Source organism: Simochromis diagramma, unplaced genomic scaffold (assembly GCF_900408965.1).
Source record: "Simochromis diagramma unplaced genomic scaffold, fSimDia1.1 OVJJ01000334.1, whole genome shotgun sequence".
NCBI lineage: Eukaryota > Metazoa > Chordata > Actinopteri > Cichliformes > Cichlidae > Simochromis > Simochromis diagramma.
The window spans coordinates 5,981,679-5,995,312 of NW_024386764.1; the positions used below are offsets into that span (position 1 = coordinate 5,981,679).

Genomic DNA, 13,634 nt, shown 5'->3' on the forward strand with positions numbered 1-13,634 from the left:
TCATGTGTGAGTGCTCTTTATTCAGAAGTCATTGTCGCTTTCCTCAAGCAGGGGGGGCCTCATACCCCCTCTTGAGGGTCGAGGACGTCTGGATATGGGGTCCTCCAAGCTCTCGTCCTCCAAATCCTTGCTCTCCTCCTCCTCACCTTCGTCATCTTCCTCATCATCCTCGTCCACATCAATCTCACTATCTTCAGTCTGGGAACAGCAGTGAATAATGACCACAACAATCAGAGTCCAGTCCAATGCACGACTGAAAATATTTCCAACACAAAACGTGAAACCACAACAGAAATCGCTATGTTCATCAGAAAAGGGATTTGGGTGTGGGGGGGCATAACCACGTCCATGACTCGTTTAAAGGGAGCTCCTGCAGTACATGAAAAATCCACCCTGTAATCCAACTCAGAAACACCATCATAGTTAAAAAATGAAATGGTTCAAATCTTCTCTGGATGAGAAACAGTTCTATGCCTGTAGCTACATCAGTGTGCAATGAAACAATGATTTATTTCTTTGGTCTGCCTTTTGCCTTCTCACTTATACACTGTATCATACACCTTACTAGTGGTATGATTATATATATATATATATATATATATATATATATATATATATATATATATATATATATATATATATATATAGTAGGGGTGTAACGATACACAAAATTCACGGTTTGGTTCGGTTCGATACTTTGGTGTCACGGTTCGATATTTTTTCGATACAAAAAAATGTTCATGCATTTTTAATTTGTCATTTATTAAAATTATAAATATATATTTTAACTCAAAAGTACAGTTTTTAAATTTAACCCTAACCCTTGTGCGTGTTTTTTATTTTGACAGCGAATGCGCACCTGCGGACCACTTATGTGCAGCCCTGGTTATTTAGCTCATCATATTGCAGCCACAGAAATTCTTTTGTCCATGAAACCATAAAGCTGCACTTTCTTTTTGCCTTATAGTCTGATTTGTCATAACTTCTCCGTTTTGTGGTAAGCTTTTCTTTGGCTGTCACTTCTTCACCCTGACCTGTCTTATTTGGCTCAGCAGAACTGAAATGCTTTTACACGCTCACTCACATAAGCTCAGCGATTCTCTGCGCGATCAACCTCTCACATGTTTAAGCTTGCTGCGGGAGATTTCACTTGTCATGTTTGCATAGTAAGCTAACGATTAATAAGACGATGTCAGAGGAATTGGTGCACAAATTATCATCACTCACAGATCAGTGCTGTCGCTCTCTATACACAGTTCGCACGATTGCAAAGTGAAAGCAAAAAAACAAGCGCAAATTCAAACGCGATTTCAATATGTCACATATTGACAGTGGCTCACCGATGCCAATGACATAATTACCCAGCTACATTTCTGAAAGAATGCAAAAGCATTGACATATATTTTTCCTACAATAGCCCGACGGGCAGGGAAGAGATAGATTTTGGTAGCCCGACTGAAAAAATCGCTAGCTCCGGGACGTCGGGCTAGCGATATTGCAAGCCCTGTATCTGATTGAGGAATCACTCATCTTTGGAAAAGAGAGTTTATTACAGAGAAATGGCTCTTTCCAAAATAAAAGCTATACTATCCGCTTCTTCTGGGCTATATTCTCAGCAGCATAAGGAGAATCATGTGCTAACAGCTGTCTAAATGACTCGGCTAAAGTTAGTAGCATGCTTGTTGTTTTTGTCTTTGCACTAGGATGATGTCGGCGTAAATGTGCAGTCATATTCGTTGTGTTCCCACTAGTGCTTTCAGGTTAATCTCGTTGAAATGACCTTAACGCCACAACACGGCAAATCTCCGTTAACGAGCTACCGCCGATCGCTCCGTGCATGGGGCTAGACGGCAAACACGTTAACGAGCTAACTGCGCTAACACACTAGTTCACACCAATGTAATTGAGCATTGCATGGCACATCCAACATACTGTTTTACTTTAGTCCATGACTCGCTTACCTTCAGGGTCATACGTCACATGAAAACCAAAATAATTCCAAACGCCAGATCTGAATGTTGCAAGTAGAGCTTAACTTCTGTCTCGCTAGCTTGCCCTGCGCTCTTCCTTCTGACTATGCTGTCTGTGTTGAGCGCTCAGTGGATCTGCGCTCGACAGTGCAGCCTAGGCGGAGTAGTCGAACACAGATTCACTGAGCGCTCAACACAGACAGCATCGTCAGAAGGAAAGTTGATAAAATAAATTACAAATGTTGTATTGTTCGATACATATGCGTACCGAACCGAAAGCACTGTATCGAACGGTTCAATATCGATACGAATTCGTTGCACCCCTAATATATATATATATATATATATATATATATATATATATATATATATATATATATATATATATATATATATATATAGTGCATTGAAATCACAAGACTGGTAATGGAAAAACAGAAATAAATGTTTAAAAAAGGGCTTTAAAAAGGCTTTGGACCCACTTCTGCTTTTCTATCTGGAGTAGCTTGAACATAATCATCAGGCTATGTCATGTGGGATATTCCCTACTGTATGAGGATTTGAGAATGGATTTTTCTTTTAGATGCACGACGAGGAAAAGGGGAGTGAACTAGATCTTGGTCCGGCACAAACCTTTCCTTTCCGGTGTTTTTTCTTATGGGGGAATGATGTTCTGGAAACAGCTAAAAGGGCCTTAGATAACAAGTTGGAAACCGAAAACGGGGAAGAAACTGATCAGAGATTGAACAGGAGAATCAGCTAGAAATGACAGATAAAGGTTAAAGTGCAAGTCATGAGCAGTGAGCACCATCTGGGACACCTGCAAGCCAAAATCAACACAAAAGAACTCAAGTATAGCTCAGCAAAAGAGGAGAAAAAGAAACCGAGGAAGTTAAAAGATTACTAACCTCATCACTGTCACCACCCTGCATGTTCCCGATGAAACGTGCTCCTCTGCCTAAAGGAGGGACACAAGGAGGCAATGTTCAAGGAACGTGAAAGGTGTTGTTATTGCATGGCTTGATGTTCTTTGGTTTTTTGAGAACCAATCAGTGTCTACATTAAACACTGCAGCATGAATGTGTGTGATGTTTGATAGAAAGCACTTAGACACAGTAAACAACCAGACCATCTACTTAAATAATGGCTTCACTTTATGCAGGTGAGAACTGATCATAACATGGATGTGGCTATCCCCAGTCTGCATACCTGTCATGAGGCCATTTCGTGTGAGATGTGGCTTAGCGGGACGCAATTCCTCCATGTCACTGTCTGAACCTTCATCCTCGGGAACGTCTATGTCCGAGTCCTCGTCTTTCACTGTAGACGAGATATCGTGGGAAAGTAGTGTGAAAAGTTATAGAAAGGTTTGGATGGGATTGTGCGACAGGATTTTGTCTTTAACTCTGTGTGTTTGTTTATCTTACAGGAACTCTTCATCAGCTCCCTTTCCTCTTCTCTCAGTTTGCTCTGCATTAACCTCAGAGTGTTTTCAGCTTCCTGCAGCGGAGAAAGAAAATAACACAGACATAAAGTTTGCATGTGCATGACTGGGACAAATTGTATGAATGTTAGTCATACATAAGGAATTTTATGGGACATTCATTTGTAGAACATTTGAGAAAAAATGTTTTGCATATTGTATATTTACGCACCTCAAACCTCTCCTGTTCCAGTCTGTGGTACTCATTAAGCTGAGACTCCAGAAAGGAGAGGTTTCTGAACTTCTCCACGTAGGTCTCATAGTGTTTCTGCAGATCTTCCTCGATCTTCTCGTATTCATCCATGAACGCTGGTCTAAGAGGTTAAGGAAGAACAATAACCTGTTTGTCTAAGTTTTGTTTGAAGACTTGTTTTTAGTTGAGGAGAGAAAACTTCATACCCACCTGACACTCTGCAGGGTCTGGAGCCTTTTCCGATTCCTCTCCAACTCCTGCTTCTTCTTTTCTATCTTGCCATCCAGAGTGGCCTCATCGGAAACAACGTTATTCAGCATGTCTTTGGTCTTATCCACACTTTTCTTTAACACAAAGACATAGCAACAAAGTCAGCATTACGGTACTTGGGAGGTATAACCATGTCCCCTGTGAATTTTGAAATCTGCCACCAAAATTACAGACCAAAACCTCCTTGATGGCAGCTCTCAGGGCCTTTTCAGTCTCAATGATCTCCAGAGGTCTGGCAATGGCTGCACCTCTCATTTCCTGTGAGCAAAGTGAAAATAAAGACAGCAAAGTAAACCCCTGTGCTACTGAATGATGTCTTTCAAAGAGACAGCCCTATAATTGTACAACTACGTTCATCTGAAATTATATTTACTGTAAAAAAATAAAAAAATGTTACTGAGCTCAGTTCAGATTTGAACAGCCGAACATTAAAATGTTAGTTAAGTTAGTCACCGTTTCTTAAAATCATATCCATGTTTTCCCCTTACCCTTAAGTCCACCTCCTTCCCCAGTAAGTCATATAAGGATGCTCCTTTGGACGTGACCTCGGACGCCAGCTGCCGAGCTGCTTTAAGATCTGAAATCTAGAAAAAAGACAACGTGAGAGCTAATCAGAAAGTTTTTTCCTCTACCAAGGATTTACTATAATATTGATTTTTAAAAATAAAAAATAACAAACACGTAGAAAAAGCTATCTCCATGTAAAAACAATGTTTTAAATGATATAAAGCAAAGATTAAAAAGTAAATAATATGGTTTGTGTAGATTAAAGATACCACCTGGTTATTGTACAGCTTGATTTATAGTCTTGTAGAGCACACACTGCAGAAACATCCTTGTTTCTATTTATACTTGTACTCTTGTTATTTTTGCGGGACGGTGCATAGGATGTGGGACGAAAAGCACAGGTTAAAGTGTTGGATATACATCCATATACAGAGCTGTGCAAAAGCCACCCTTCATTTAAAAATATGCTTTATTACCAAGAAGCCAGCCCTTGTTAGGATTTTCAAAAGTGGTCTTGAGACCTTTATAACTAAGAGTCTGTCGCAAAATATAATACAAAAAATGTCAAAGACAAAAACACTGTTTGACAGGCATAAAAAGGATTTTTGCAACAACAAAAGAACTATTAGTTGAAAATGTGCCATATCTAAGGAAACCAGGCCAACAGGCCTTAAAAATCAATTTAGGCCAAAAAAGGGTAACAGTGTCTGAAAGTTATGTCCTTAAGGAATAAAACAAAAGAAAATCCAGCAAAGACATGATACAAGACCTGAGACCTTTCAGTAATGCAGCTATCGTTTACCAAAGCTTCAGTAAGAAAAGGCTGAAGCATAACAAATTACACAAGACCTGCACTAAAAATTAGTGACAACACGTTTTATGAAGCGAATCACTGCCAATATGTTCAGGGGTTATGAGAGAGGTACAGCAGTGTCTACAGCCATGTGTAAAACACTGTAGAGGCTCTGTCATGGTTGGAGGCTGCATTTCAGCCAGTGGTGATGTGGATCTTGTCAATATTTATAGTAAAATGGGAACAGAAAAGAACCATCAGTTTTTGATCTGCCATGCAATACCATCTGGAAAGCGTTTGATTGTCATGCTAAAAAGCGACTTCCTTTTTAGCATGGCAATGATTTCAAACACACTGCCAGTGTAGAAGAAAAACAGAGGAGCACTATCAGACATGAACTGACCTTCCCAGATCCCATATCTCAACATTATTGAAGCAGTGTGGAATCATCTTGCCAGAAAACCTAAACAAAAGACAGCCAGCATCCAAAGCAGAGCTTTGAATGTCCTTTGAGGAGCTTTGAGAACTATTCTTGAATTTATGTCCCTGGATGGCCCGTCTCCTGCAGAGAGCTTTGTTGTTGATGTAGACAGCCTACAAAGTATGTGGTGCAACTAGTCTGTAGGCAATTCTTGTTTGTTCTGTTGTTGGTCCATCAGCCAGCAGTGGAGAAGAGTGAAGTTGTAACATAAAAAAATCTGAAGTGAAACCGAGTGTTGAAAACAATGAAACGTGTCCACTACAGCCGCTGTCTGTACTTCTCATACTATATATATTTTTTTAATATTTGAAGAGTTTTTTTGCGGTTCTCACGTTCCCTTTGAACCCTCCTGTTGCTTCCTTCCCTTTTCTGGCCAACTTGTCAGCCAGTCAGCATTCGACAGATACATAGGTTATTCGATCTTGGACTGCATAGGAGCACATCTACAGTAGACAAAAATCACTGTCTGTCAGAACAGAAATGTGGAAAAAGACAGGCACATTTACAGGACTACAAATTACACTTATTAGCCATGGATTGGCCCTCCCAGAGCCCGGACCTCAACATTATTGAAGCAGTGTGGGCTCGTCTGGACAGAAAACCAAACAAAAGACAGTGAACATTCAAAGAAAAACACTGAATGTCCTTCAAGAAGCCTGGAGAACTATTCCTGAGAATTACTCAGAAATTAGAAGAAAACTTGGCTAACGGAGTTCAGGCTGTGTTGAAGAATAAAAGGTGGTCACACAAAATTAAGCTTGTTAGAATTGTACAAAAAAGATTTTTGCACAGCACTGTATGTCAGAGCTGGATACAATTTAGTACTAAGACTCAATCTTAAGGAAAATTAAGACAATCTGTTGCTTCTAACATTAATTATTCAGTTAAAGTCAAAACCTAAGTATCTATTGTCTTACATTTGTGTGCATGGTGATTCTATCACAATACTTTGCAGATGAACAGCTTGGAAAATGTTTGGAAGTGACTGCTGGTGAATAGAGTCTTAACCAGCCATGTCTGTGTCACCAATTCACAGTTGTTCCATTGTATAATAACAGAAACATAAACGCAAGTAAATGCAAAAAGCTGAATTTATCCTGCACTGAAGCACAAAAGGTAATGTAAAAACACAACCTACAGCCCTGTGCTGTTCATAAGATTAAAGCCATTTATTAGTGTTAGCCACATTAATTAGACAACGTGCTAACACTGACAATTTTATACTTGTTGTTGGGACCTGAATACACAGCATCCTCAGAACATTTAGTAGACTTTGCTCATCGCTGAGACATTTTACAGCTGCAGTTAGCAGAAGTGGCTCTGGTGAGGAAATAAGAATAGCTGTTTCATTCTGAAACACTGCATATATGGTGTTTGCTTTAATTTATCTTGGTTTCAAACACTTCCCCAAATTAAATGTCACCCAGTGCCCATTTTCTTTTTTAAATTCCACAGGAATGAGAGTCTCATAATGTAAATAAAGGATGTGACTGAGGATTTAGTAAAACTGGCATAACATTACACACAGCGTAGTTTGCACCTCACCCGAGAGCCAAGGTCAAACTTGAACTTGCTGTTGTCCTGCTCAACTTTGTCTCCCAGAGCCATCTGCTTGGTTTTCATAGCACTGTACAGGACTGAGGTGATCTTCAGCATCTCTTTCACTGCATAGCCGTCAGCCTGGTAGAGACGCTTAGTGTTCAGCTTGATGTGAGCCTTTGTTGCCTGGAACACAAGGAGGCACTGTTTAAGATTGTTACGGATTCAAATATTGGGGATGGATACAAGAGGAAAAACCACAATAACAACACTGGTCCGGCCGGGTTGAGTCAAACGATGATTTTAATGATCACACGCGTGGGAGATGGACACCGTACGCAGACAGCATCAGATCTCAAAATGGTGGAGCATTGATCAAACTCTTATAGCCTCTAGTGGCCCCCACCTTATCATAAAAGCCTAAACATTCACATGCTTTCTCTCACACAGCGCCTAAGCTACAACCTTGGCTCCCTGTTTATCTGCTCCTGCTGAGATGGGGCAGAAAACTCCAGTATATTCTGTTCTCTTCTAATCAGACAAATAAGGTGATGACTTTCTGCGAACAGTATTTCTTATAACTCAGCAGTATAATGCATCATAAAACAATATCATTCATTCACAATAAATCAGCAGTCTAATGTAATGCAAATCAGTTTAACAAATGCAATAGTTATCAGCTTCTTCTAATTCAGGAGAATAATGCAAACTAAAACTACATAATAATTCACAATCTTTAATTAGGGGTATAACGTGGCATAAAATAATATTATAATCTCACAAGATGCAGTAATAACAGACGTTCATTTGCCAAGAATAAACTCTACAGTCTATAAAAAACTTTCAAGAATACGTCACCATGAACTGGGCCACAGCCTTGATGAAAAATATCCTGTCAGCTTCTGTGTCCACATCAGTAGGAACATCACTCTGAGGTTCATATCTATAAGGATGAAAAGAATGAAAGGGGGCAAAAGGCAAAGAAAAGCAAAAATATATCACAGTATCCTCCACTAGAATCATGATGCTTTAACATGGCCGTGTCCAAATACAGACAGAAAAATGTGGAGGACAGAACAGTGGCAGTATTATTTAGATAAACAATTTGACTTTTTTTAGGCTCAAGCATACCTCTTCACAAGCCATTTCAGGATTTCTGCCACAAGAGAGAAATTTGGAGTCCTGAAGTTCTCCATAGAGATCAAGCGAGGATATCCCAAGGCCCTCATCATTTCTGTGAAATCTGACACATAACATAAAACTCCAATTAACTTCTCACTCAGTTATCTTCTTAAAACAAATAAACAAACCAAAAAAGTGGTCACTACAAACAGCGAAGAGCAGACAGTAAACAACACTTACTTCTTAAATCTCGGAAAGACATTTTCAGCCGATTGCACTGTGCGCCAAAGCTTAGACCACTTTGTCTTCTAGCAGGAAAAAAGAAAGAGCATGTGTTAACAGCAGACGAGCTACCGACTGTGCACGTAGGTTTATCTTCGAGACTGGCAGGTTTTCAGTGAGAATTTAGTGTTTGGGGTTTATTAAATTAGAGCTGACGTGATTATCATTCACGACATGAAACTCTGTGCATATCAGCAGATGCTAAAATACAGACTTCAGTCACTCTTTTAAAAAACTGTAATACCAACTGTGATAGAATCACCGACGATTTCCCCGCTGATTTGTATTCCCGCACAGGACACCGTATGTTATATGTGAACCCTAATCTTGGTGTAGTTTAAGCAGCATGTTTATGACTACAAAGCATAGCTAGCTCGTAGCAGGATTTAAGTGAGTAGAAAGCTATCGCTTTTTGTAGTTTTTGGCTAACCTTAGGTTAATCAGTGAAAAGACAGTATATATATTTTCAACGATGAAGTTAGCTGTTATTAAACGTAACACGTTGTGTTTCAGGCATCATTACCTGTTCTAGTTGTTCCAAGCTAAGTGATCGGTGGCCGCTATGAGAGACGGTCTCTATGGAAACCAAAATCTTCTACGGAAGCTCAATACACTCAAAAATACTATCTGCGATAAAATAGCTTACGCATACTGTGGGCGAGGGGGGAACTTCACGGTGTGCATCACCAAGACTGTGCTGTATATATAAGTAGGAGTAGTGTACACTTGTTTTACACTACAATAAGTTTTTAAAAAAGTTTTTAGTTTACACCTTTTATGACTATGTTTTCTATACTTTTATAGTTATCTTTTTTTTACACTTATAAAATCTATGTTTCCCTCGCTGTTTGCAAAGGTTGCACAGGAACTAACCAACACAGTGACTGGGAAGAAAACGAAAAAAACCAAACTAAAAGAGGAATGTATAAACAAGAAACAATCACAGGGTATCAGAAAAAAATATTCACATAGATTATTGGTTTAAAATGTGAAGAAGTTTTATATTTATACTCTGTTCTGTGGGCAATAGGATTGTTACCAGTGAGCAGGATTTTAAGAGTGTTCTACAATAATTCAAAGAAACCAAAATCATCATTGAAACGTTTCAGGATTTTTCTGTTCATGGGTTAGAAACATTCGAGTAGATGGGAGAAAACAAGACAGGATGTGTTACTTTCAAGGGGCTATATTTATTATATGCTGTTGCCATTCAACCCTAAGCCTTGATATTATGTCCAAGAACTGTAGAGACATCTGAGGTGTGCATTTCAGGTTGATGTCAAATCCACAATTCCAATCTATACAGTGTAGTTGTGTGCCATTGTGGCACAACTGTAAAAAATAAAGAAATAAATGGAAACTTTCTATGTTCTATTGTGAATAAAATGTGGGCTTATGAGATTTCCAAAATCATTGCATTTTACATTTTACACAGTGTCCCAAAACATAAAACAAAGCAGATTTGCATGTTAATACCAAATCATTTGCCAAAAACATAAAAAGGTGGGTGTATTAAAAATATATCAAAGAAATACTTTGGTTAAAAGCGACTATTAATACCCAATTAAAAGTTTTTGAATAAAAGGTATATGGAAACAGGCACTGGAGAGAAGTGTTAATCATTTGGAAAAGAAAAGAACATTATGGTTAGTAAAAACGACAGATTGGACTGGGAAGCACCCCCCATAGTTTAGGCTACATAACTGTAGTCATTGGATTTTTACATTAGATCTGTAGAAACCTAAACTAAACTTTCAAATATAAAGTGGAAAGCACAGTATTTGCATCTTTAGTTGAACGTAAAGCAGCACAAGATGGAAAAAGTCAAATAAAATGCTTCAGAATTATCATTTGAATAAAAAGTCTTATTGAAATGTGGAAGAGTGCATTTTTCCTGCATTTGTGTGAAGTGTGTAGAGCAAGGATGTCAAACTGATTTTTCATTGGTGGACATGTGCAGCTAACTTTGATCGTAAGTGAACCAAGTGAAACCAGCGAAACTCCCCTTTCTGTCATTGTAAAGACATTTAGGTAAACATCTAAACCCTGAATTATCTTTATATAGGAAAAGAATTTCCTGTTTCGTCCATGATAAAAGGTGTAAAATAGTAAATACACCGCCCTTGAAAAGTTATTTTATTTGATATAGATTTCTATAGTACATATAGTAGTTAGTGGAAAAGCAGGAACTTTTCTGTCATTTATCTATGACAAAAGTGCAGTATGGATGGGTATGAGTGAGGAGTTTATCAATTAAAAAAGCTGTAAAACTTGTGAAAATACAATCCAAAATCTATGCCCTCCTTCACATTTTTCCAAAGCATTCTGGTCAGGCAGACTTTGATGCTCCGATTCTGACCCCTCAAGCCCTGTGTTTGACGCCCCTGATGTAGAGGAAATCTCTCTGTGAACCAATATTTTTGATTTGACGGATTGTTCGTTTTTTCTGCAGGGTGCGTTATCATTATCTGTGGATGTGTAATATTTTTCTTCTTCTGACTAAAGTTTAACATGCTGAAAATCTAATCAAACATCACTTTAGTCTTTAGTGAAACACCAAAAAAGATAGAAAACGTGTATCAGCAAGGGCATTCAGGACAGTGCAGTGCAGGGAACCAATCTGAGATTAGAGCAAGCCTCTTCCAGAAGAGGGCAGTAGTGAGATTCAAAGACGCTAGCTGGCCGCTAAACCCCCAGAAGAAGAAAGAGACGCAGAGCATGATGGAGCAGACCGGCGAGGCCCATCATAACAAGAACAACTCGTCTGGCAATGAACTTCCAGCCTGCGGCCTCCACAGTAAGCGCCTGAAAGAGCTGGAGAATGCCGCCCTGCAGACCACTTTAATATCACGGATGGAGACCGAATCGGGGGCGGACGGCGGGAGCTGGACGGAGCAGGAGCCCGGGGAAGGCGAGCAGTCGAACGTCTTGTCCTTGAACCACCGGTCCGGCCCTCCGCAGCAGCCTGGCGCGGATACCGAAACCGAGGAAGCGGAGCCGGATAGAAACGTGGCCAAGGAGCGGGTCGAAGAGGAAAGGACGCTGACGGACCATTTGAATAAACGACTCCTTTCGTCGTTTCTGGAAAAGCTTAACGAACGGGACCTGGCGCTTCCCGGTGTGCAGCGCCTGGACTGTGCTGTAGCCGACGAGGACTCTAACAGGGCCGCCGATGAGTGGTGAAGAAACCCAGTAGCTCATGCGACAACATGGAGGCGTTTGAGGGATTCAGGACAAACGTGCACGGAAGCACAACCTCACCGCTTTAAAGACTGAACTGCAGTCATTCCTGCCAGCTTATCGGAGTGTGACGAAATATGTTTACTTTTGTAAGGCCACCATGGATGAAAGGTTGATTTAAAATGCAATAAATGAAATTACTGTGTTATAAGCACTTTCGTTCTCATTGATTTGTGTGTAGTTGGCAGCCATGATGGATGCAGTCATGCGTGTGTGTGGGTGTTTTTTCTTTTCAGCATTTTTTTAGTGACTGTAAATGATCAGCAGGGGTCATCATACACAAAACAATCCTCTTCAGCCTGTTTCTTACATTCGTCTCATTTTTGAGAATAAAGTTTATTCATTTAGTTGTATATTTATTGCACACAAGATTCCAGAGGGACACATCTCACAATAAATATCACTGTTTGTGTCAATACCACGACCCAATAAATACCCAGCAATAACAGTTCACTTTCTGTCAGGAGACTTTAGGTGTGACTGCAGTCACAGGTGTTGTGGTGTAGAATTTTGTTTTATCTGCTGTGTATTTAGGGTGAAGTGTGAAACTGACAGTACAAAGAGGGTGTTCTGTGTTGTGCTAATGGGGTGTGTTCGTAATGTTGCATGGCAGCAGAAAACAAGTGCAGCATAATGAAATAAAGCTGAACTCCAACCTCTGAGGGGACTGAACTGAACAATAGCCTGTTTTACCCCTTTATTTTTCTTGTTTACACACATGGGGTTACTTTTGCTTCGAAGGTTTTCTTTTTATTTCTCAGATGTCTTTTTGTATAATTGTGTAAAATTGATCTTAGCCACTGAGCCATTGATCTTTGTTTATTTAGAGGTACACCTGCAGTCCACAGTTAAGTAGAAAGTCATAACTGGTACATTATTAAAGGGAAAAATCCCCTCATTCTTTAGGAGGAAGTTTTAGGCTCATTCGAGCAGATGTTAAATGATTGCTGAATGAGGAAGCAAGGGTTGAATTACAGTTTAAGCATATCCCGTGTACCTGCCCACATGTCGGTTAATGCTGGTTGAAGTGCAGGTGTGCATTGTTAGGAATATGGAACATACCAGAATGAGAGTTCCCATGAAAGAGCCTTTCATCACCTCTGATAGTATGCACTTATAGTTTCTTGGCACAGGTGTAACTTAAAATATGAGGCAGACTTAGAACCAAAATATATACAGAGAAACACTTTGAAAATGAAAACAACACCTAAATTTATTAGTGCTGATAGAGAGAAGATAGCACCGTGATGTGTTCCAGTGGGATCAGTAGTCTTCTAACAGCTATAGACTGTGCAGTGACTTTATTTTCTGCTGTCTCTTTGGTCTCCTTCCCCTTCATGCATCCTGCTTGTCCATTGTCATCAAAGACACACACTGTAGTTCTTCTGACACTTTGTCTCCCTCCTGAAAACAAAACAGAACCACAGTTAGAGAAAAAGTTTAAAAATAAAGCAAGAGACTGACACAAATCTACAATAATGCCTTCTTTATGCACTAACTTTGTTACACCTATTCAACTGCTTTTAACTAATGTATAATCAATCAGGTAGCAGCAGCTCAATGCATTTAGGAATGTAAGCACAGTTAAGACGACCTGCTAAAATTCAAAACAAGCATCAGAATAGGAAAGAAAAATGTTGTAGTGTCAGGTGGTGTATTTCAGAAACTACTGATTTGCTGGGATTTTCCCACACAACAAGCTCCAAAGTTTACAGACAATGGTCTGAGAAAGAGTTCCCCCAGTTCCCTGGGGG

General features: G+C 39.6%; 2 protein-coding genes across 3 annotated transcripts in view; both read right to left on the minus strand.

Moving 5' to 3' along the window:
* The window catches only part of cluap1 (clusterin associated protein 1), a 14,072-nt gene continuing 438 nt past the window's right edge, over window positions 1-13,634 (minus strand). Inside the window, exons 2-14 of one of the 2 annotated variants that reach the window (XM_040033040.1) lie at window positions 9,164-9,214; window positions 8,599-8,666; window positions 8,368-8,479; window positions 8,095-8,179; window positions 7,243-7,422; window positions 4,405-4,500; window positions 4,091-4,174; window positions 3,857-3,990; window positions 3,626-3,767; window positions 3,398-3,470; window positions 3,180-3,290; window positions 2,879-2,928; window positions 1-198 (exon numbers count right to left, since the gene is read on the minus strand). In XM_040033040.1, coding sequence (XP_039888974.1) covers window positions 22-198; window positions 2,879-2,928; window positions 3,180-3,290; window positions 3,398-3,470; window positions 3,626-3,767; window positions 3,857-3,990; window positions 4,091-4,174; window positions 4,405-4,500; window positions 7,243-7,422; window positions 8,095-8,179; window positions 8,368-8,479; window positions 8,599-8,620 — 1,266 coding nt within the window. In that variant the 5' untranslated portion in view covers window positions 8,621-8,666; window positions 9,164-9,214 and the 3' untranslated portion in view covers window positions 1-21. Of the gene's footprint in view, window positions 199-2,878; window positions 2,929-3,179; window positions 3,291-3,397; window positions 3,471-3,625; window positions 3,768-3,856; window positions 3,991-4,090; window positions 4,175-4,404; window positions 4,501-7,242; window positions 7,423-8,094; window positions 8,180-8,367; window positions 8,480-8,598; window positions 8,667-8,884; window positions 9,132-9,163; window positions 9,215-13,634 lie in introns of those variants that run through there. The other variant, XM_040033051.1, reaches the window with a different exon arrangement.
* The window catches only part of slc5a5 (solute carrier family 5 member 5), a 21,208-nt gene continuing 19,703 nt past the window's right edge, over window positions 12,130-13,634 (minus strand). The window contains exon 16 of the mRNA XM_040033030.1: window positions 12,130-13,284. Within this exon, the coding sequence (XP_039888964.1) occupies window positions 13,216-13,284 (69 nt within the window). The 3' untranslated portion in view covers window positions 12,130-13,215. The remainder of the gene's footprint in view (window positions 13,285-13,634) is intronic.